This window comes from Sminthopsis crassicaudata, chromosome 3 (genome assembly GCF_048593235.1).
Source record: "Sminthopsis crassicaudata isolate SCR6 chromosome 3, ASM4859323v1, whole genome shotgun sequence".
Taxonomy (NCBI): domain Eukaryota; kingdom Metazoa; phylum Chordata; class Mammalia; order Dasyuromorphia; family Dasyuridae; genus Sminthopsis; species Sminthopsis crassicaudata.
Genome location: NC_133619.1, coordinates 259,488 through 283,838, shown reverse-complemented (window position 1 = coordinate 283,838; position 24,351 = coordinate 259,488). Strand labels below are relative to the sequence as shown.

At 44.2% G+C, this 24,351-nt stretch overlaps 1 protein-coding gene across 3 annotated transcripts; it reads right to left on the bottom strand.

Moving 5' to 3' along the window:
• Positions 1-14,076: 14,076 nt before the first annotated feature.
• LOC141560058 (uncharacterized) lies at positions 14,077-24,141 on the bottom strand. Of its 3 annotated transcripts, none has more exons than XM_074297700.1 (5): positions 24,067-24,141; positions 22,713-22,791; positions 21,873-21,999; positions 19,065-19,160; positions 14,077-16,977 (listed from the first exon to the last, which is right to left on the bottom strand). In XM_074297700.1, the coding sequence occupies exons 2-5, from the start codon at positions 22,746-22,748 to the stop codon at positions 15,158-15,160; spliced, it is 2,079 nt and encodes a 692-aa protein (XP_074153801.1). In that variant the 5' UTR covers positions 22,749-22,791; positions 24,067-24,141; the 3' UTR covers positions 14,077-15,157. The 3 variants fall into 3 exon arrangements, with proteins under 3 accessions (XP_074153801.1, XP_074153800.1, XP_074153799.1); XM_074297699.1 differs by having other exon boundaries at positions 24,013-24,138; XM_074297698.1 differs by lacking the exon at positions 24,067-24,141 and adding an exon at positions 23,267-23,405.
• Between the last annotated feature and the right edge of the window lie 210 nt (positions 24,142-24,351).

Here is a 24,351-nt window from a genome sequence, read left to right as displayed (position 1 = left end):
AAAAAAAATGAGAAGCTGGAGAACAACGTCAAATACTTACTGGGAAAATCTATAGACCTGGAAAATAGATCTAGGAGAGATAATCTGCGGATTATTGGACTTCCAGAAAACTATGACCAAAAAAAGAGCCTAGATTCTATTTTACAGGAAATTATCAAAGAGAACTGTCCAGAGATAATAGAAACAGAAGGGAAAGTAGATGTGGAAAGAATTCATCGAACTCCTTCTGAAATAGACCCTAAAAAAAGAACACCACGGAATATTGTGGCTAAGCTGCAGAATTACCACACAAAGGAGAAAATCCTGCAAGCAGCTAGAAAAAAACAATTTAAATACCAAGGTGCCACAATAAGGGTCACCCAAGATCTGGCTGCCTCCACATTAAAAGATAGAAGGGCCTGGAACCTGATATTCCGTAAGGCAAAAGATCAAGGACTGCAACCAAGAATGAACTACCCAGCTAAGTTTAGCATCTTTTTCCATGGAAGAAGATGGTCATTCAATGAAACAGAGGAATTCTATATGTTTCTAAGAAAAAAACCAGACTTAAACAAAAAATTTGATCTACATCCACAAGACTGAAGAGAAACAGAAAAAGGTACACAGAACCCTTGAGAACTGTAACTCTGTTGTGGGTATATAAAAAATACTCAAGGATAATTTGATTTTACTGATATAAAAGAAAAAAAGGGGGGTGTAGTAAAGGGAAGGAGGTCGGTTCAGAAAAAGGGGAAGGAGTGATAAAAAGAGGGAAACTACATCCCAGGAAGAGACATAGAAAATACACCATATCTGAGGGAACTTAGTGAGGGGGAGAATCATTGTGTGAATCTTACTCTCATCAGAAGAGGCTCAAAGAGTAAATAATTAACATATTTGTTTTTCAGAGAATTTTCTCTCACCTCATTAAAAGGGGGGAGAGGAAAAGGGAAAAGGAAAAGGGGAATAAGTGAAGGGACTTGGAGGGAGGGGGGAGGGATCCTAAAAAAAAAAAAAAAAAAAAGAGGGAGGGTTGCGCGTCACAAGGGGGGTCTGTAAATTAAATATCGGGGAGGGGGATCAGGGGGGTCAAGGGAAAAAAGCATAATCTGGGGATAATACGATGGCAGGAAATACAGAATTAGTAATTTTAACTGTAAATGTAAATGGGATGAACGATCCCATCAAACGGAGACGGATAGTAGATTGGATCAAAAAGCAGAACCCTACAATATGTTGCCTACAGGAAACACACTTAAAGCAGGGAGATACATACAGAGTAAAGGTAAAAGGTTGGAACAGAGCCTATTATGCTTCAGGTAAAGCCAAAAAAGCAGGGGTAGCTATCCTTATCTCAGATCAAGCAAAAGCAGAAGTAGATCTCGTTAAAAAAGATAAGGAAGGAAAAGATTACAAGCTCCAAAACAGTTCTTGAAAGAATTTCGAAAGGATTTCAAAAATTAAATAAGATTAAATAAGGGGAAGCAATATGAGAAAATTATGAAAAAAGTTAACTAAGAGGAAAAAGAGGTCAAAAATCTTAAGGAAAAAATAAATCCTTGAAAACTAGGATGAAGTTAAAAGATACTGACAGGGTAAACTCTGAAACTGCTTTCCCCTTGACTTCTGGGGGGAAGCAATGAGGTGAACTCTGACACTCTCCTCTGATAGAGACCCACCCTTCAGTGCAGGTAAGTGGTTTCATTCTGTTGGAAATCTAGGTAGGGAGTAGTTGCACACTCTATTGAGTTGAAAATTGGCCCAGGACCACTCCCAGTAGCTGGAACTTAAGTGGTCTTACTTAACTCTGATATTCCTATTGAGTGGCTTGAAACTCCAAAATAAGTACTTTATTTTCAACTGGAAATCTAGGACTGGGGGCATTGAATAGAAACCCCAGCCTCAGACTTCTTATAAAAAGACAATTTTGTCCAAATCTCTGCAGAAGTCCAAAGTAGGACTATGCTTCGCCAAGGGACCTCTCCTCTTGGCACAGCTGCCTGCCAGGACTCTTGCCTGCTGTGAAGAGACCCTCTTCTCAGCGATAACCTTTATTTCCCTAACAGGACCTTTTGCCATTAAGAAGTCTGTCTTCCTAGCAAAGCTGGCTTCTCAGTGGCAATAAGCTTCCCTTTTCTGCCATTCAGACTTTTTGGGTTCACAAATTCTTTCATGTTGGACCTGTACACCAAACAGAAGGGATTCTCATACTTCAATTTGTTACCACTAGAACCATATTATTTTGGTTCCCTGACCGGGAATCCCTGAAAATCTGGACGAGGTAAAGCCTTTTCTTGTTGTTTTATTCTATAGATGGACACTCAAATGCCTGGGAAGATTTGAGTCATTGGAGTCCCAGTCTCAAACAGAATTCTCTCAGGGACATTTGAAATGGGAATTCCTGCATTCTCTGACAAAAAGTCCCCTTAATCAGGAAGCATATTTCATCTCTCCATCTCTAGAGATGTCTAGAGATGAATGAGGAGCTATAGAATCAGGGAAACTAAGGCTTGGGGCAAAATGGGACAGAACATCTCTGTTTCTAAGAATCCTTCCTTAGGAAGTCTCTTAAAAACAGAGACAAATTCAGCTTGAAAGATCTCAAAACTAAAAAGCTTAAAATAAAATAACATTGCAGGATGCTGTTTAAATTTGCTAGAAGGAAATCAAACCCCCTCATTCCAGCTCCTCCAAGGACACAGGAGCCCTTTTCTGCACCTCTATGCAGTCCCTATCAGGAGGCTTCTGGATCCCTTCCAGAACAGGAACTTATCTCTTTAACTCTGTCTCTCTCCCCTGAACCAAATTCTTAGACTCCCAGCTTTTTTTTTTCCTCCTCAGGATACTGATTCTGACTTCTGCCTTTTGGGAAAAAAACAGCAGATTCTCAGGGAGAGACAGACAGAGCAGAGGTGCCTCTTTCAATCTCAGCTCTCTCTCAGACTGCAGAAAAAGCTGGCCATTACTCTGAGGACCCCACCCAGCCTTTTGAGAGATCCAGGGCCATTGCCCTCCTTGATCTGTCCTGGGGAGATGTTAATATTAAATAATCTGCCCCCGATATATGAATGAAGCTGCAGAAGCCATATTTGGTCCCTCAAATTTCTCCCTTAAAAACAGCTATTGGAGTCTTTAATGATAGGGATCAGGTTGTAGCCGAGGAGCGAGGCCACAGAATTAAAGCAAGAGTTGGAGAAAAGTCCCTACTCTTGGCTGCTATTTCTGGGGACCACAAAGGTCCGTGCTTTAAACTCCCCAGTCCTTGTCCTGAGTTCGAGCAGGAGGAGTACTGGAGGAGGGACTGCCTACAAAGGACATCTGCCTCCTTAATATTCCTGCCCTCTGGCAGGAATTTGGGGTTTGGGCAAGCTCCCCATCGCTCCAACAAGACAATGACATCAGAACCCTGGCTATCCTTGGATGTGGCTGGTAGGACCATTGAATTTATTTTTGCTTTAGGAAGGGCTTCTCCTTTACTCTCCTTCTGGCACTCTGGTCTCACCTGCCTCTCCCCCCCATAGAGTGGGGATTGCAGGGGAACTCAAGAACTGCCTGGAGACCTCTCCTCTGCCTTGCCAGCTTGGTGGCCTGTCATTTAAATGCTCTTTTGTTATTATTCCCTCCTATCCTGCTCCCTTATTGGGGTGTGATTTAATGGTGAAATTGGAGACTCAATTTTCTCGTCTCAGACCTCCAGAGAAATTTTTTAAGCATGAACTTTTAGTTAGAGAGATAAGTGATTTTGAGAAGCTTAACTTCAGTCTTATCTTGGGGATTCTCACACCTCAATTCTCTACTACTAGAACCACATCAATACCAAGAAATTAATTTTTAAAAACCTGGAAAAAATAGAAAACAATCTAAAAAATTGCATTAGAAAAATGATTGATCTGGAGAACAAGTTGAGGAAAAATCATATAAGAATTGTTGGACCATTTGAGAGTTATGATAAAAAAAATCTGGATATAATATCATAAGAAAATATTAATGAAAATTGCCCTGAAATTCTAGAACAAGAGGGTAAAATAGAAATAGAAAACAACCTACAATTCACCACCTGAAAGAGATTCCAGGAGGGAAGTTTCAAAAATTCCAGGTAAAGAAGAAAATATTGCAAGCAAAAAGAGAAAAACACAACAATTTACTGCAGAGAGACATTTAGGATTTCACAAGACCTAAAGACTTCTACACTAAAAGACTATAGATCTTGGAACATTACATTTTAAAGAGCCAAAGAGTTGGGACTGTGATCAAGAAATAACTTTCCCCTAGGCATGGACCCACACTTAATACCACATACTAAGATAAGATCAAAATGGGTCCATCAATTAGGCATAAACAATGAGATCATAAATAAATTGGAGGAACATAGGATAGTTTACCTCTCAGACTTGTGGAGGAGGAAGGAATTTGTGACCAAAGGAGAACTAGAGATAATTATTGATCACAAAATAGAAGATTTTGATTACATCAAATTAAAAACTAATGCAAACAAGATTAGAAGGGAAGTAACAAATTGGGAAAACATGTTTACAGTTAAAGGTTCTGATAAAGGCCTCATCTCCAAAATATACAGAGAATTGACTTTAATTTATAAGAAATCAAACCATTCTCCAATTGATAAATGGTCAAAGGATATGAATAGACAATTTTCAGATGATGAAATTAAAACTATTTCTACTCATCTGAAAGAGTGTTCCAAATCACTATTGATTAGGGAAATGCAAATTAAGACAGCTCTGAGATACCACTACACACCTGTCAGATTGGCTAAGATGGCAGGAAAAAAATAACGATGAATGTTGGAGGGGCTGTGGGAAAACTGGGACACTGATGCATTGTTGGTGGAGTTGTGAAAGAATCCAACCATTCTGGAGAGCAATCTGGAATTATGCACAAAAAATTATGAAACTGTGCAAAACCTTTGACCCAGCAGTGCTACCACTGTGCTTATATCCCAAAGAAATACTAAAGAAGGGAAAGGGACCTGTATGTGCCAAAATGTTTGTGGCGGCCCTTTTCGTTAGTGGCTAGAAACTGGAAGTTGAATGGATGCCCATCAATTGGAGAATGGTTGGGTAAATTACGTTATGTGAATGTTATGGAATATTATTGTTCTGTAAGAAATGACCAGCAGGAGAAATACAGAGAGGCTTGGAGAGACTTACATCAACTGATGCTGAGTGAAATAAGCAGAACCAGGAGATCATTATATACTTCAACAATGATACTGTATGAGGATGTATTCTGATGGAAGTGGAAATCTTCAACATAAAGAAGATCCAACTCACTTCCAGTTGATCAGTGATGGACAGAGACAGCTACACCCAGAGAAGGAACACTGGGAAACGAGTGTAAACTGTTAGCACTACTGTCTATGTACCCAGGTTACTTATACCTTCGGAATCCATTTCTTAACGTGCAACAAGAAAATTGGATTTACACACATATATTGTATCTAGGTTATATTGTAACACATTTAATATGTCATCTAGGGGAGGAGTAGAGAGAGGGAGGGGAAAATTTGGAAAAATGAATACAAGGGATAATGTTATAAAAAAAATTACTCATGCATATGTAATGTCAAAAAAATTTATAATTATTAAATAAATAAATAGATAAATAGATAAAGCATATGCCTATTGAGACATTAAAAAAAAAAAAAGAAAAGAAATGACCAGCAAGATGAATACAGAGAGCCTTGGAGAGACTTATATGAACTGAAACTGAGTGAAATGAGCAGAACTAGGAGATTATTAAATACTTCAACAACAATACTGTATGAGGATGTATTCTGATGGCAGTGGATATCTTTGACAAAGAAAAGATCTTACTCAGATCCAATTGATCAATGATGGACAGAATCAGCTACACCCAGAGAAGGAATATTGAGAAATGAGTGTAAACTGTTTGCATTTTTGTTTTTCTCCCCCAATTCTGAATCCAATTTTTTCTTTGCAACAACAACAAAAATTCGGTTCTGCACACATATATTGTATCTAGGATATACTATAACATATTTAATATGTATGGGAATGCCTGCCATCTAGGAGAGGGAAGGAGGGGAAAATTCATAACAGAGTACAAGGGATAATATTGTAAAAAATTACCCATGCATATGTACTGTCAAACAAACAAACAAACAAAAGTTATAATTATAAAAAAAAAAAAAAAAGGAAGAAGAAGAAGAAGAAATAACTTTCCCAGCAAAATTGAGTTTAAAACTGAATGAAAAAAAAAAGGGGGGGGTGTTAACAAACTGAAAGATTTTCAGATTTGGATGAAAAGAAGAAAAAAAGACCAGAATCCAATGGAATACAGAGGAAGTAGGTGGCGGTAGAGCGCTATTCTCATTGGGTCTGTATTAAAGAGGGGACAACATATCTAAAAGGGTACAAAAGTCTTCTAAACTTATGAAAAACGAAGACTTAGGGACAGGATAAGGGAGAAGCATTTAGAAAGGTGTATAGATTAAGATTTAGAGGTCTGTGGGAGAAGATGAAGAAGGACTTTTACAAGGGTTTGTACATTAAGACTTAGTAAGGTGAACAAAGAATTTAAGGGAGGGACTCTTGGAGGAGTAGGTAGAATAAAGATAGGAGAATAAGGGAGGGAAATTCACAAATAGTAATTATAACTTTGGCTGTGAATGGGATTAAACACCCACAAAATTGAAAGCAGAATGGCTTAAAAATCAGAATTCAACAATATGTTGTTTACAAAAAAACACTTAATGACAGCTATACATAGAGTTAAAATTGAAGGTTGGAGTAGAATTTTATTATGTTTCACCTGATACAAAAAAATGCCTGGGTAGCAATCTCAAATAGAGTTAAGGCTAACATAGATTTAATTAAAAGAGATAAAACAAGGCGATTACATTTTGATAAAAGATGCCACAAACAATGTACCAAATACTGTAGCACCTAGTTTTTAAAAGAAAAGTTAAATGAATTACAGGTGGAGATAGACAACAGTACTATAATAGTGGGAAATTTTAATCTTCCCTCTCAGAACTAGATAAGAAATCAAGGAAGTGAATGGAATTGGAATTTTTAATAAGCCATATATGTTAGATATCTGGAGAGAACTGAATGGAAAAAAAAAAAAAAAGGATTTTCCTTTTCTCAGTAGTTCCTTACAAAGAACTAATACATCTTTACAAAAATTGACCATGTATTAGAATAAAAAAAATTATGATTAAAGACAGAAAAGCAGAAATATTAAAGTATCCTTTTTAGATCACAATGCATTAAAATTATTATCTTTCTAGTTGTAGAGTCAGACTATTAAGAAGGACTTTGGGACAAATCTTGCCAGGAAGACCCCACTGTGATTATCACAGGACAATCTATTTTCTTTACCTTTATAAAGATGGACAATGGAAGCATCCTTGAACTCCTGGGGCATAATCTCCTTTTGTCATATAATCTGGAAATTTTCATTCAGCTTTCATATGAGCAATGGATCCCCAACTTTGTAAATCTCAGGTGGAATAGAATCAGCACCTGGTGCTTTACCACATAAAAGTAAGTAGCCTGATAGCATTCAAAACCTCTTATTCAATTGAAACTTCAGCTAAGGAGTAATTGATGGTAATCTGTTGAGAGCATTATGGAAGTGATCAGCCCCATCTTTCTAGTATCATATTCATATCACTAATCAATGTGGGACCATCAGCTCTGAGAAATTGAGATGCACCATTGATCTTTGGCCCATAAATAGCTTTCAGTTCATCATAAAAACGCACTGATTTGTTACTGGATTATTACTATCAGCACAGACCTCTTTGCTCCTTCTGAGTCAAATATCCTGCATCTTTCTAAATTTTAATTGTACTTTACTTTTGATAGAATTGAATGCTACCTTCTTAGAGATGGATGAACTATCCTGCTGATACATCCTGTGGTATTTTCATTTTTCTGAATTTCCTCATCATTTTCAAGTCAGTCTTGATGTTTGCGAATGTTCTGACCCAGATGAGCAAATATAGTGCTATACACTAAATCCCTGAAAGCTGCCTATTCCTTTTCTACTCTGTTGCTGCCAACTCTGTTGGCTCAACTTCCTCTCCAAGTTGGCAACAAATTGTTCCCTCTCAGAGAAACATTCTAATCTGTTGCCATTAATTCTTCTAGGAAGTCTTTTTGTGTGGGGAGCCAGCACTGAGCTCAGGGTAAAGGTCATATTCCTAGGTAAATACCCACCTAGGGTAAAGAAGTCTGTCTCCACACAATTTACACCTGGGGCAAAGGTTATATTTTTACCATCCCTGGGTAAAGAATTCTGTCTCCACACAAGTTATATTTTGGAATAACTCCTGTCACAAGAACTTTCTGTGGATTTATAGCCTTTGTGTCTTATTCCATATAAGTTTATGCTTAGCCCAACAATAAACAAGACTTGATCAGAAAGCCTGTCTCATCTCCATTCTTCGTGTCTCTTGTCCCCTGTCCCCTATTCTTTTCTTCTAGGGTCCATGTTTTTGTCCCACAGGATGGGACATTTTTGCCTTGGGGTCACCATTTTGTTGAATGTGAATATTCAGATTGGAGAGGATAAGTCTATGATCTGTCCAGTACTCTGCACCACACATTCACGCTCACAGCCTATCTGTCTCTTCTTGTAATCACATGGTCTAATAAATGCCAATGTTTGCTGTGAGGTTGCATCCATGAAGTTTTATTGCATTTAGGTAAACAGAATTCAGTGCTGGTGATGACAAGGTCATGAGATGCATAAGTCTTCAACAGTAAATGAGCACTGCTGTTTCTGTTTCCAACTCCACTCCTCTCAAGGACTTCCTGCCATGTCTGATAGTCTGAACCTATTAAAGGCACACAGAATAATAAGCTTGTCATCTTTTGGAACATTGATGACAAAGATCTCCCAGTCTTCATAAAATTTTTCTTTGACACAGTCAGGATTCATCATGGTTGGAGCATAAGCACGGATGATGGTGGTGGGGAATTTTCCTGCAAATGGCAATTGGATTGTCATGAACCTGTCATTAACTTCTTTTGGAAAGGATATGAGCTTATTTACTAGAGTAGTTTTGATTGCAAAACCTACACCAACTTAGTGGTGTTCCCTTTCACTGCAGCCACTCCAGAAAAATTAGTATACAGCTCCTACTTCAGTAAGCAGGTCTTCATTTCTCAGTCTTTGTTTCATTCAAGGCTGCTATTTGACTGTGATACCTGTTGAGTTCTTTCACAACAAGAGCTATTCTTCTTTCAGGTCTACTGGATTTTGTGTTGCCTATAAGTGTGCACCCATTCTATGTAGTAATAGTGAGTGGAATCAACTTTTCAGAAGTTTTTTACATTATTTAGTGTCTCAACCACAAAGAAGGAAACCTGCAGAAGAGAGTCAGGATGACTAATGAGGATTCAAAATGCAGTGGATGATCTTAGTGTCTTCAATGTCTAACCAAACTCTAAGTGCTCCACAACACCTGCCTTCATGGCTGTTGGAATAAATTGTTCTCGTCCACCCATTCCATCAGAGTATGTCTTTACATGCCTAGGGTAGACACTCCCCTAACTCACCATAGGATTTGAGATCCCTTGGTTACCCTCAACCTGGTTTAACATAATTAATTATATAAAAAAAAATTTAATCATATGATTATATCAACGAATGCAGAAAAAACTTTTGAGAAAATATAACACTCCTATTAAAAACAGTTGAAAGTATATGCATAAATGAATTTTTCATTAAACTGATTTTAAAAAATCATCTAAAACCATCAGCAAGCATGATCTGTAATGGGTTAGAAGCCTTCCCAATAAGATCAGGTGTGGGGGCAGCTAGGGGGCGCAGTGGATTGAGCACCAGCCCTGAATTCAGGAGGACCGGAGTTCAAATTTCTCAGACGCTTAACACTTCCTAGCTGTGTGACCCTGGGCAAGCCACTTAACCCCAGCCTCAGTAAATAAATAAATAAACAAACAAACAAACAAACAAACAAATAAATAAATAAATGAATGGATAAATAAATAAATAAATAGATGGATAGATAAATAAATAAATAAGCAAATAAATAAATAGATAGATAGATAAATAAATAAATGAATGAATAAATAAATAGATAAATAGATAAATAAATAAATAAATGAATGAATGAATGAATAAATAAATAAATAAATAAATAAATAAACAAAAACAAATAAATAAAAAAATCAGGTGTGAAGCAAGGATGTTCACTGTCATCGATAGTGTTCAATACTATATTGCAAATCCTAGCAACAGCAATAAAAGAAGAAAAATAAATAGAAGGAATCAGAATAAATGATAAGATAATAAAACTATATTTTTGCAGGCTATATATGACATACTTAGAAATTACTAAAGACTCAACTAACAAGTTAGTTGAAACAATAAATAATTTTAGCAAAGAAGCAGGATATAAAGTAAATCCTAGAGGGATGTCACCCAAGTCTGGGATGATCCATTTCTCTGAGGCAGTACCTCCTTACAATTCTGGGAGATCCAACTCCTCTGTCCCTCCTGCAGCCAGATCATTCAGATGTTCTTGGAGAAGCCCTTCTTTGGGCTTTTTCTCCAAGTTCATAGACCTGGTTTGGAGTAATGGGGAGAGAGGAGAAAGAGGAAAATAAGCACCCCGACATTCCCTCCATTCCAGAAGGGATAAGAACAGAAAAGAAACCACAGCCTGTCCCCCCTCCTTCCCAATGTCTCCCCAAACTTAACTCACTAGGCTAATCAAATGCCAGTCTCTGAAGGAATTCAGGACCGTGGACAGTACCTCGAGAAGCTGGACTCCTCTGTCACAGTGGTCCAGAGGAAGGAGAGAAAGACAGGAAGAACAGAGGCTGGATGGGCAAGACCACTCATTTCCATTATCCCCATCCAGGTTCCAGTAACTGGTTGTTCTTCATCACTGACTTGATTTCCATCCTGTTCCTTTTCCTGGCTTCTCAGCCTCTGACATCTGGATGAACCACTGTTGGGTTCAGGGGATCAGGATAGAAAGCAAGGAAGTGCTATCCAGTGTTATCACAGCACCAGAAGCCCTTGGGACTGCCATCCTCTTGGAGATCTCAGCCCAATCTGACCTGGAGGATATGAGTCTCATGTCCTTCAAACCCAGGGCTTCAGGCTCTGCCTGGTGATCTCTTCCCAGTGTACACTTATCTTAACTCTGGCTAGGATGGCTCATCTTTTCCACTGATTTCTTGTTTCTTGTTTCCCAAGGACCAAGACTCCTTATCCCAAACCTCACAGGCCTATGTCTCATTCATTGTCCTACTCCAGGTTACCGGGGGTACCAATCTAAGACCTCAGCTGGCACATTTTCAAAAAGATTCAATCTGGCCAGGGTATTTTGCTTTTTTATTGGACAGAATAACTAGACTGGTGTACATTTAGGCCTAGGTTTTATCAAATTTCGATAATATTTTATGCTGTTATGGAAAAAAAATGAAAAAAGCACAGGCTAGATCATTGGTTCTCAGAGTGCAGTCCAGGGATCCCAATTTGCATTTTCCCTCTCCCCCTTTATTAGATTGTGAGTTTCTCAATGGGAAGAACTGATTTTCATCTTTCTCTTTATCCTCAGTACTTGGCACAGTATGTAGTAAGCATTTGTACAGATGTATAGTGGGTGTGGTATATAGTAGTCTACTATGTAGATACAAAATAGCTGTTTAATGTTAATTGACTGATTTAATCCTCTTTTAGAATGTCTGCAATCTTAACTATTTTCATGAAAAATACTAAAATGGTTTCATTTCTAATAGTGTAAATATTCAACATAAACAAAAGCTGTTTGGGGAGGGCTCCTCCTTAATTTTTAATTTTAAGGGTTCCTGAGATTTAAAAAAAATTTTTTGTTACATCATATAGTAATAAGACAGACTGATAACTGAATAGCTAGATTCAAAAGCTCATCCTTTGTTCTTTAGTCATTTAATTGTATCTGACTTGTGACTCATTTGAAGTTTTTTTGGCAAAGATATTGGAGTAATTTGTTATTTTCTTCTCCAGATTATTTTATAGATAAGAAAACTAAAGTAAATAGGGTTAATAGGGTTAAGTGCTTTGCTCAGGGTCACATAGCAAGTAACTGAGGCCAGATTTGAACTCAGATCCTTTTGATTCTAGGGCTGGCATTATAGCTACTTTATTATCTAGCTGCTCCAAAGACACACAATTGCTGGCTAATATCAAATTTAAATGAAATCAGCAGTATTCCTCAGCTTTATCAAATTTGTAGATGATACAGAACTGAGGTGAGGGTTTTGAGGAGAAAACAGCTCACACTTTGAATGCAGAGTCAGGACTCAGAAAGCCCTTGAGGCAATTGGACATAGGACCAAAGTCAGTAAGATGATATCGTGTTGAGTCTCATTCTTCCATCACACACACACACACACACACACACACACACACACACACACACACACACACACACACAGCCTTCTTCCCAAGTACAAGATGGGAGATGTAGGGCTAAACCACAATTTATCTGAAAGAAGCCTTGAGTGGACTACAAGAGCCATCAACATCATAGCTCTATGAGTGCAAGATGGTGGTCAAGAAAGTTCAAGTGATTTCAGGTTGTACTGCCCCAGTTAGAACATCCTTGGAGAGATTTCATTTGAGATGGGGGGCTCGGTGCTGGTTGCCAAGTTTTAGGAGGGTCATTGAGAAGTTGGAGAACATACACAAGGCAGCTAAAATGATATAGGAACTTGAGGTCATGCCCTGTGGAGAATCAGGCCGCTAAGGAACACAGTGGAAAACTTGGATCTGGAGTCAGGGAGTTCCGAGTTCAATTCTAGCCTTAGACACTTAGGCGAGTCACTTACCCTGTTTGTCCCCATTTCCTCATATGTAAAATGGGAACATTAGTGTTATCTACTTCTCAGTTTTGGAAGAGGAAAGTGCTCTGAAAACTTATGATAATAATCATCATTATTGTTGCTGGTAACTACAGGGACAAGAAAACCCAGTCATCCCTTCTTCTGTTCTATATTTAGTTTCTGACATTCCCTGCTTCTCTTCCTTGTTGGCCTTTAGATTTAGGGTTATCAGCAAAGGCAAAAAAATGGCAAAAATAAATGTCAGAAAATATGCACAAGAAATCCAGAAGGGTCAAAGATGAAGATAGATTTCCTCTTGATGAGGAGGTCCTCTTCATGCTTCCTTTTGTAGATGACACTGTGCTTTTCAAATCAGGCCCCTTGGACAATAGCCCTAATCCCTCAGAGCGGTATGCTCTAGCCATTTATATAGGAAAACCCCATATATGCATAATGAGAACTATCCAATTATGAAATATTTACATGGATAGCCTATAATCTGCACACGAATGGAGACTGAATATGGCTAATTGCTACGCTCCACCACTAGAAGCCTCCTTTGTAACAAAGTTGTTAGGCAAAGTAAATTAATACATTGGCCATATTCTGTAGTTGTGCTCTACCACCTTACTAAGTAAACAGAGGACGAAAGCTTCATTGTCACTGTTTTGAGGCTGCAAAGAATTCTGAAATCTTTTAGAGTTGTTTTCCTTTACAGTATTGTGGTCATTATCAGTCATTCTTCTTTTTTCTTTTTTTTAATATCCTTTTCCCCAATCACAAAATTTCTCATGGGACAAATCATCCATGGGACAGAATCCTTCAATCCATCAAATCCATCAATATATCAGAGTTTGCTTAGCCCAATCAGCTATCTATCCAAGTGAACAGTTTTAGAGTACCATAAAGTTGATTTTATGCATATTTTATAATTGGCAGGTGTGTGGTAATACCCTATATGAGAGGCTACATTTGTTCTGGCCCCCATTAATTATCCAGATGTACATTTACAGTGTCTGTCCTAGGTAAATTTAGCGATGTAACAATCCAATCAACACTACTATTTTAGAAAAAGATGTGTACACTCAATTGCCCTGTGACTACTCTCTGGAGCAAAACATCTCTTCCAGGATCTAACTAATTCTGTTATTTCCTCCCATTAGAACACACACAATTTGAAGCCAGTCTTCTAATTGTAATCCCGCTTGCTTTTCTGTATAGGTATGCACAGGACTAAGCACATTTCAGAATTTAATAAATGTTTTTTTATTCCTCTATTTGTTGGGAAATGACCGTTCTTTTCTTAAAGCCACAATGAAATAATTACATAAAAAAATCCCACATTGCTTAAGTGGTTAGGTGGATGTGACAGCTGAAGAAAATTTGAAAGCTCATGTTTTTTTTTATAGGACAGAAAGTTTTTCTAAACTTAATGACTGCAAAAGTCTTTTTTGTTTTGAACAAGTAAAGGTGTAACTTCTGATTGAAGGGGTTTATCATGTTTCTCTCTCCAGTATAAACTAACACTTGAGCATAATGTTAGCTGTGGCAGAAGGCGATGGGTTTATTTCACTCATAAATTTCTTCTCCAGTGTAGATTCTTTGATGTAGCATAAGCTTTCATTGGCAAAGCCTTCCCACGTGCATTCCAAACAGAAATGCTCTGATGTCAGAGTCTCCATTCTATTAAGAGGCCCGTGTTCTTTATAATAAAATTTCTCTAGTATGAATTCTGTGGTCATGTAAGCTCTGCAATTGTAGGGAATACTAAACCACATTCATATATTCATCAGTTTTCTCTCTCATACAAATTCTGCAGGGCTGAGAGAACTGTTCTCTCAGGAAGGCCTTCCTCTGTTAATGACGTTCATAAAATTTCTCCCCAAGAGTTCTCTGATTTGAGGTCAGATACACACTGAAGCAGAAGGCCTTACCAAGTCATCTGACGTAGGGGCTTCTCCTGACGTGACGATATCAAGAACGCTCCATGCTCCAGAAGTAAGCCCTTTCCCACTCGTGCTGCTGAAACAGTTTCTCTCCACCTTATTTAGAGGAGGCAGCATGATTCAGTAGAAAGTTGCTGGACTTGGATCACGAGGCCCGAATTCACACTGCCCTCACTGCTGGGACTCCCAACCTCTCTCCCTCGGCCCCGTTTCTTTAATTATAAATGAGGAGATGGATCCGATGGTCTCTGGGGTCTCCTTCCATTCTAGCCCTACAAGCTTATATCAGGCCCCACATGCACTCAGTCAGGCCTTTTCACTCTCAGTAATGATGATATTCCCGTCAAACATGACTGTTAGGTAAAGTGTTTGCTTTTTTGCCTCACTGGGCCTTCCATTTAGCTATTCATAAAGTTCCTCTCCAATGTGAATTCTCTGGTGTTGGGTGAGCTGTGTGCTCAGGCGGAAGGCCTTCCCGCAGTGATTGCATTTGTAGGGTTTCTCTCCGGTGTGAATTCTCTGGTGTTGGGTGAGCTGTGTGCTCAGACGGAAGGCCTTCCCGCACTGACTGCACTTATACGGCTTCTCTCCGGTGTGAATTCTCTGGTGGAGGGTGAGCTCTGTCTTCACACAGAAGGCCTTCCCACAGTGACTACATTTGTACGGTTTCTCACCAGTGTGAATTCTCTGGTGCCGGCTGCACTCTTTGCTCAGGCGGAAGGTCTTCCCGCATTGATTACATTCGTACGGCTTTTCTCCAGTGTGAAGCCTCTGATGTCTCGTGAGCTCTGTTTTCACGTGGAAGGCTTTCTGACATTCGTTGCACTCGTAAGGCCTTTCCCCAGTGTGGATCCTCTGGTGTCGGGTAAGATCCGTCCTGACAAAGAAGGCCTTCCCGCACTCGTGACATTTATGAGGCTTCTCTCCACTGTGAATTCGCTGGTGTTCCACAAGCTGTCTCTTGAGCCCAAAGGCCTTCCCACACTCATTGCACGCGTGCGGCTTCTCCCCGGTATGGATTCTCTGGTGTTGCAGGAGGGGCTCTCTGCGGCAGAAGGCCTTCCCACAGTCGCCACATTCGTAAGGCTTCTCCCCGGTGTGAATTCTCTGGTGACGGGTGCGGTCTTTGCTCAGGCGGAAGGCCTTCCCGCACTGACTGCATTCGTAAGGCTTCTCCCCGGTGTGGACTCTCTGGTGGCGGGTGAGCTCTGCCCTGACGCGGAAGGCTTTCCCACATTCCCCACATTTGTAGGGCTTCTCTCCGGTGTGGATCCTCTGGTGTCTGGTAAGATCTGTCCTCACGGAGAAAGCCTTCCCACACTCATCACACTTGTGGGGCTTCTCTCCCGTATGAATCCGCTGATGCTGAGTGAGGGGGTCTCTCAGGCGGAAGGCCTTCCCACAGTCTTTACATTCGTAAGGTTTCTCGCCAGTGTGAATTCTCTGGTGTAGAGTAAGATGTCCTCTCTGGCTAAAGGTCTTCCCACACTCGTCACACTTATGAGGCTTCTCCCCAGTGTGAATTCTCTGGTGTTGAAGAAGGAGCTCCCTCAGGTGGAAGGCCTTCCCACAGTCACTACATTCGTAAGCCTTTTCTTCAGTGTGAAGCCTCGGTTCAATAAGTTTTATAGTTTTGGGGTAATCTTCCCCCAGATTATTACATTTAGGAGTTTTCTCTCCAACATCAATTGACTGATAGGAAAGAGTAAATGGCCGGAGACTAATGGTTTTTTCACGTTCATTATGATCATGAGATTTCTCTCCTTGATAGAGTCTATGATACTCAATAAAATCTAATTTAGAATCAAAGAATTTCCCACCTTCATTGTCCTGAGAAAACGCCTGCTTTGAGCAGATTCTATTGCGTTTCCTTGCGTCTGAGGAGGAAATGAAGCTCTTTGTGAGGTCATTACATCTGTAAAGCTTCTTTTCTATAGATACATCTTTTGGAAAGAGTTTTGGTTCTAGACCGAAGCTTTGGCTGTTTTTATTACATTTACCGATTATCACATGTTTGGAAGTTTGCTTTTGGAGGATTCTTACTTCCTGCGAATTTCTGTTCCCGGTGCTCTTTGGTTTCCCTAACGAGACATCAAATTCCCAGGGTTCTTTCAGGCTGAAGACACAAAGACTAGACTTTGTGAGCTTGTCTGTGGATGAATGCTGCACAGAAATGTTCAGCTTTTGAGCTGACTCTTTGCATTCAGGCCCAGTCTCCCCATCTGAAAGAGATAAAAAATAGAGATAAACAATTGGTCCTGTTTTATATATCTTGCAGAAACAAGTCCTGTCAAACTTTAAACAGTAAAATAATGAAACCTCACTTTCAGTCTTTTAGTCAACAACAACAACAAAACCCCTTTCAGTGAGATTCACGATGATGTCGTAAGGGAGACGGAACGTGATTTCTTTTTAAAAGAGAGTACTTTAGTGACTTCTCTAAGACCATGGAGTTAATTGGGAGCTCGTGACCAGAATGCGGGTCTGCTCCCTTCCATCCTCATGGTCTTGCCGTACTCTGCTCTTCCCCTTTTACAGGGACAGCTCACGGCATCTGAAAACATTTCATCAGAAGCTGGAAGTGGTCGCTTAGGGAGGCCCTAGACGGCATTCCTGAATTAAATGGGAACCTGACTGGACTTTGCTGTGATTTTATTTCAAATAAGATTCTAAAACTTTATGCTTAGAGCAGGAAAAGAAGAACTGGTTGATTTAACTTTTCTGTATCTAATGGGTGAGGTAAAGGGGATTCAGAAAAGGACACAAATTACAGGCTAAAATATTTTAAGAGAAGGGATTAGTTCTGGATGCTCTACTGCAAGGATTACAGCACAGCTGAGTATATAGGGCTCAGACCGGGTGACTTCTGTCTGTCCCAAAGCAACATCCCTGCATGTTGGGAGATGACTCCCTTTGGGCTGCAACTCCTGAAGAGGGAGACCTTCTCCTTTTTGGTACCTGCGTCCTCTGGGGGCAGGGAGAGTGACACAAGGCAATGTTCACCTCCCATTGACATTCTGATGTCCTAACCTCAGTGTGAGAACCTTCCCCTGGACCTTAGCTCCTTCCTCTTCTCTTGTCTGTCCCATGAGGAAGAGGAAGAAAAAAGTTGTGGTGTGGGGGGTGGAAAGACATGCTCCTGCTTTGTGATTTCCTCCCTCATCTCCAGTCTTCAGAAAGAAATGGCAGTAGTGAAACCGGGCTTCCCAACTGACCATGTGCCTTCCATTTATGCTGGCTTAGTCTCTAGCCTGCTCTCCTACTCTCTTACCTGATCATACCCTCCATGTCCCAGAAATTCCGAACCCCTGTAGATCATCATCCAAACCCGACTCCCCAGCCTCCATCATCTGGTTCCTTATTCCCACCTGTACTGTGTCTTCTGAAATGCCTTTTCCATAGATAACGAACGCCCCTTCATCCCAAACCCTCTCTCCCTGCTCCTTCCATCTTGTAGCTATCACTGAAGCTCGGCTCGTTCACTGATGTCACAGCCTCCTCTTGTGAACCTTCCTTCCTTCTCCTCAGCTCAAGGGCCAAGGCAGGGGTTAGAATCCTCCCCGCTCCCCACGGCCACTTCCTCACTTGTTCCTGGCACCTTCTGTCCTCAGATTCCCAGGGTCACTTCCCTTGCTTCCTCAGGGAAGAAGCTACAGGGTGCCCGGCTTTTCATTTTTCTTTCTTCCTACCAGCGCACTGCACCCTACGTACTGACTCTCGCTCACGAGCCGTTCCCGCCACTCAGTTCCTCACCTTCCTCACTTCCCATGATCTACTGTTTCACCCTACCTGGGCCACAGACACCCCTCCACGTTCAAGTATTCTGAAACCCCCAGATCTGACCATAATCGATTGGCGTCCCCTCTTCCTTGGTCCTTCCTACCTCACCCCGCTCTACATCCTCACTAGGACCTCAGATTTCCTGACCCCTCAACTCTCCCTCAGACCACCTCCCCTGCAAGTCAGAGGATTGGAGTTCAAATGCCAGGATGCTCCCCTCAGAGTGCCGGTTGTTTTAGAAAGTGATTCAGTTGCTAAGATTGGGATACGTATCTGGTGGCTCTCGGTGAAGCAAGGATCCTGAGAACCACTCCCCTAACCCTGCTCTCTCCCCATTTCTGGGGAGCACTCCCTCTGGCTACCCCCCATGCCTGGAATGCTCCCCAGAATCTGTCTGCAGGTCTGAGGGCAGCATCTCTTCCCCTGAGACAGCAGGATGCACTCCCGTGGGAGTGACGGGGAAGGGCTCTCCGGCCTCCGCAGGCCTGGGAGGCTCCCGTTTCCCTTACTGACCAGAGGAGAAGCTCACCCGAGCAGGGGCTCACTGAGTCTCTCCCGTCTGGCCTCCAGGGGGCTTCTCCTTGTTCAAACTGGTAAATCACATCTGGTTTGGAAACCACGAGTCCTGTTCGAAGGAAATGAGAGTCGTCTATTAAAGGCACGAAAGGTTCCAACCACGCCAAAGTTCCTAAAAATCAGCGCAGCCAGGAGGATGAGGAGGCCACAAGAGATACGCTGAGCTCTTCTCCTTGTTCTAGGACATTTACAGAACTCCATCTGGGGTCCAGAGCAATGTCTTAGAAGAGGAGGCCGCTCCAGGGGGGCTCTGATCTCCCACTGTGGCCCCTAAGGACCCCATTGGAGGACAAACTCAACTCTTGAGAGATGAAGACCCGGGTGCCCAGATTCTGGAACCGAGAAAGAAGCAAAACCCTGGCTCCAAGGCGAGGCTCCCGGGCCTAGGTCAGGACAGGGCAGGCGGGGGTCCATCCAGATCTGGGCTAGCATCCCAGAGGGGACTCAGGACTAGGCACACTTACAAGAATTTGGGGGGGAAGGTCTGGCAAGAGCACTAGGCCCTAGGCCAGAAGCCGAAGCTGGAGACCTGGGTTAAAAACCAAACTCAAAACTCATCACGGGCAAAAACACATCATAGGGACCCAAGGATCAGGTAGTAATAAGCCTGTGGAGCTCTCCTCCACACAAAGAACGGCTTGGCCACGAGGGCGCGAAGGGAGGTCGGGAGAAGCGAAGGGAGGCATAAACAGTGAGATGAGAGCTGAGGGGAAAAGCCATCCCCAGAAGGAAAACTTTCCCTGAGTGGTGGATGCCTGAAAGGTAGACAGAGCAAAGAGCCCCGTGAGGCAACCAGAAACGTCAGAACAGCAAGTCGGTAGCTGGAGACTCACCGCCCGGTTCCCCTGGAACCTCGGTGCCCTCTGGACGTGGCCCATTTCAAAGAACTGAAAACTCCCCCAAAGCCCTGCAAATGCCTCAAATAAAACAAACAGCACCTGCCTCAGTTTTCAAGTCAAAGAGGCTACAAGCAGGCGGAAAGAAAGGATCCGGGAGCCAAGCCGACGGCCGGCACCCCACGGAACTCAGACCGGACATCTGGCACGTCTCAGCCGAGATCCAAAATCCTACAGCGGGGCACTCTGGATGAGGTGACATGAAGGTGGTCTGCAGTGTCCTCGCCTCGGGGGGACAGAGATGGTGACTGAGGCAGGTCAGGGAAGGGGAAGCAAATCGTGAGAAAGGACACCTTCCTTTTTTCTAAATGAGACGGACAAAAGGCTGGAGGTTCATGTCAATGGGAATGGAAAGAGTGATCTGGGGCTCGAGAGCCACAAGTCCCACAAACTCCCCCCATGGAGGCTGAGTGGACTCGTCCAGGCTGGCCAAGGAGACTCAGAAGAGCCTTGTTCAAGGTTAGATTTCTACCTTCTTTTTCTCTGTAAAGAGGAGAAAGGAAAACTTGTAACTGCTGTTGAATAATCACAATGAATGTGAAGGGGCGAAAGGGAGCCATAAAAGAGAAGAGGGCAGGCAACAGACCGGAAAGCCAAAGACACAGAGAGCTGGAGGCTGCTGCCAGGGGAGACTGGGATGGAGGCTCCGGTGAATGCCCCCAGGCGTGGGTGCATTGTTAAACTGTTCATGCCCCATGGAGTGGAGGCTCGCTCTGCTTTTTTCTGAGGGGTCTCACTTGTCTACAGAGCTCCTGCTAAAGGAACTTCGAGGCAGTCAGGGGCTGGAAGACCAGAGCTAGAGCCAGCCTCAGACACCTCACTGGGACCCTGAAGCTGCTTCAGCTCTGCTTTAGCTTCTCTAGCTGGAAATGAGGGAGTAATCCTCTCGGGATTCCTGTGAGCACCACAGGATCTGATGTCTCTAAAGGACTTAGCACAGTGCCTGGCACATAGGAGAATAAATGCTTGTTCTTCCTTCCCCCCAAAACAAGTAGAGAAACAACGTAATGTCAAGAGAATTGCCTGGAGATACCGAGAGGCGTTCAGTAAATGAAGCAGTGTGCGTTTGTTAGAGAGACGACTCATTTTTAGGCTTACTATGGGCAAGAAAGCTCTCTGGAAGGAGAGAGTGGAGCTGGCGCTGCCCACAGTGCCGGGAAGGAAGTTTGCTCCTGATCAAGGGGAACGTACATGTGGTGGTGTCCTCATGGACGCCAGGAACCCAGGAGGAGGGAAATGGGCTGAGCAAAGGTGTGGAGAAGGGAGATGAGGGTGACCAAAGGCTTTCAGGATGAAACAAGTTTTATTCATCTCCATATCTACCCCTGGGGGCAATCGGGAGCCCCTGGGGATTACTAAGGAGAATGAGCTGGAACCAGGGGGGCCCCTGAAGAGAGGATCTGCCTCTCCAGACCCAAGTCTAGGCTGCCGTCTCATCTCCCTGGCCCATCGCCACACACCGCGTCTAGAACTGACCTTGTCTCTTTCCTCCCCAAACTCGCCCATGGCCGTGGGAGACCTCACTGTGTCCTGGGAGGCCACAGCCATCCTCTCCCTTCTCCCCTCCCCAACCTGTCCTCCAGACCACGCGCCTCCAGGGACTCCCAAGGGTCCTCCTGCTCAGTCTCTAGCTGCTTCAGCGCTGAGTGCCCTTTACCCGCTTTAAAGGCTGCCCTTCCCACAGGGAGGGTGCCCCCTCCTCTTGAGTCCCTGCCAAATCTGGAGGTTCCTCTAAGGCTTGCATCTGCCTGACCAATGTCTGCTGAGCGACTGACCGAAAACCCCGGCCAGAAGAGGAGGACCCTCAGGTCTCAATGCTGGAGAGGGCTGGGGCGCCGAGTCTGAGGCCCGGGGGCTCTCCTCACCCAGGTAGAGCAGGTTTCTGTAATTCTCCAGCATCACATCTCGGTACAGCTCCTTCTGGGAACGGTCCAGGTAACGCCACTCTTCCCGGGTGAAGACCACGGCCACATCCTGGAAGGTCACTGGCCCCTAAAATACCAAATGAATCTGTGTTTCTCTGGGGACCAGCCTCCAGTGGCCCTGGGGATGGAGGGGAGAGGCCAGAAATGGGGGGGGAGGAAGGTCAGGGAGCAGCCCTCAGTGTTCAGGCTTCCCTCTGATGCAGGCAAACATGTATCCAAACCCTAAAACTGTGGGAGGGAGCACATGGCAGGAGCAGGGGGCTGGATCTGAAGTCAGAGGCTCTGGGTTCCAATTCTCTCTGCAGATCCCTTCCCTGCTCACCCGCGGCCCAAGGTGTCCCATTCTAACTAGCCCCCTTCCCCCAGTTCCAGCTGAGTCCCCGGATCCTGCCTCGTGGGCGGATGTCAGCTTCGGCAACCTGCTTTTGGGGCACCACTTTCTGGACCCAAGGGTAAGACTTGACAAGACTCGGTGCCACCGTCTAGACCCCTGAGTCCTCCTCTTTCTTGGCCCAGGCCTTCAAGCCCCTTCTGATATTCTGCCCGCCCCCCTCCCATGCTGATTCCTGGGAGGATTGGTGAGGGAATGCCCTGCCCCCTCACAGCAGAACGGTCCAAACCCCCAGGTGTTGTGAGCAAAGCAGGCTCAAATCTTTGCTCAGAGCCTCCGTTTTCTGTTGTTTAAAAAGCTGGATTTTCAGTTTGTCCAGCGAGTGTATGTTTGGGGGGGGGGGGGACAGGGGAAGGCAGAGGAAGAGATAGATGAAAGCGACTACTCACCTGGGGGGTCCGGGCTGTCAGGGGCCCTGGGGCCATTCCCACTGGCAGAGTTTATTCCTCGGGGAAGAGCAGGGTAGAGCTGTGAGGGGCAAGCAAACCGTGAGCAGGGGGCTCCCCGATACCCGGGCTGGGACACCGCCCGGCCCCCGCCTCTTCCCCAGCTAGTCAGCGCCTTATGGAGGTGAACCCAGACTAGATGCCAAGAGAACTCGAACGAAGAGTCCCGCACCCACGTGGCCAAGTTCCTGGAGGAGAAAATGGGGGAGGCCTCCGGCCCCCAGGACGCTGGGAGCAACCAGGGAACACGCCCTACAGAGACAAGGGAGAGCCACCGACCAAAGGGATGTCGGGGAAGCTCTAGTTTGGAGAGGCAGACAGGAAGCCTCGGGTCAGCATCTGGCCGCTGCAGGTGGGAACGAACAGCTGGCCCCGCAGCCTGGGCGGAAAGTCAAACGGGACTGGCAGACTGGGGCAGGGGGCGGGTGATAAGCTGAGGAATTAAGCAAGCACGGATCCCACCGAACCAGGCGACAGTACCGGGAGTGGAGACTCACAGGCCGCAATGGTGACTGTCTAGCGGGTGTCTGGAGAGACCTCTGCGCCGCCGCCAGGCCTGTGGCGTCATTACCTCCTTAGATCCTCACCGCGGGCGGGAGGGAGGGGCTATTATTAGCCCCATTCACAGATGAGGAGACTGAGGCAGTCTGAGGCCCCATCTGAATTCAGGTCTTCCTGATTCCTGGCGCTCTCGGCTAAAATCTCTAACTGGGTCCATCCAGGGGGCGAAGGAGGGGAAGAAGATCTAGGTAGAGGGAAAGGGGAGAACCTGAAGGGGTGAAGGGATAAACAGCACACTCGCCCAGCGGAAAGTAAAGAGGTATAGACGGGAGGGATGGAGAAGGCAAGGATGGAGGGATGGAGAGGAGAGGGAGGGAAGGAGGGATGGGGGATGGAGAGGGAGGGAGGGATGGAGAGGGAAGCAGAAGGGAGGGTCAGAAGTGGCTCGAGGAGACCAGAGGTAACCAAGGAAGGAATCAAACAAACGGGGGGGGGGGGGGTTGAGGAGGAAATCCACGCAGGGGAAGGGGTTAGGATTCACGCAAGAGGAGCCACGAGAAAGGGAGTGCAAGTCAGACGGTCAAGTAGCAGGAGGCAGGCAGAGGGAGGGGAAAGGCCAGCTGACCCCTCCGTGGTGGCCCGAGTCCTGGAGCCGCCGGAGGCCCCCAGTGGCCAGAAACCGCGGGGGTAGGACCACCGCCCACGAGGCTGCGAAGGAAGCGGAAATTACATAGGGGCGCACCTCCTGCTCTCTCCCTCCTCTTGGAGGTGCATTACTGTTTCCATGGCAACGGACCCTTAAGAGAAGGAGGCTGCTGCTCGGGATCACAAGGCTTCCTGGGAAATGTGGTCCCCAACCCCGGGCTACTTGTTCACGCGTGTGCACTGTTGTGGTCCCCCAGGTGAGGTCACAGCTGCTCCTGCTGCGGGTGATGGGGCCCCCAGCTGAGCCCCTGAGATCATTTTTCTCTCCATGCGACCCACCCCTGCCCCCCCCCCACCTTTCCGGACCTCCTGCCGTGGCGCTGGGCTCTAAGCACCGAGCACTTGTGGGGGAGAAGCTGAGGTAGAGCTCCGCGTT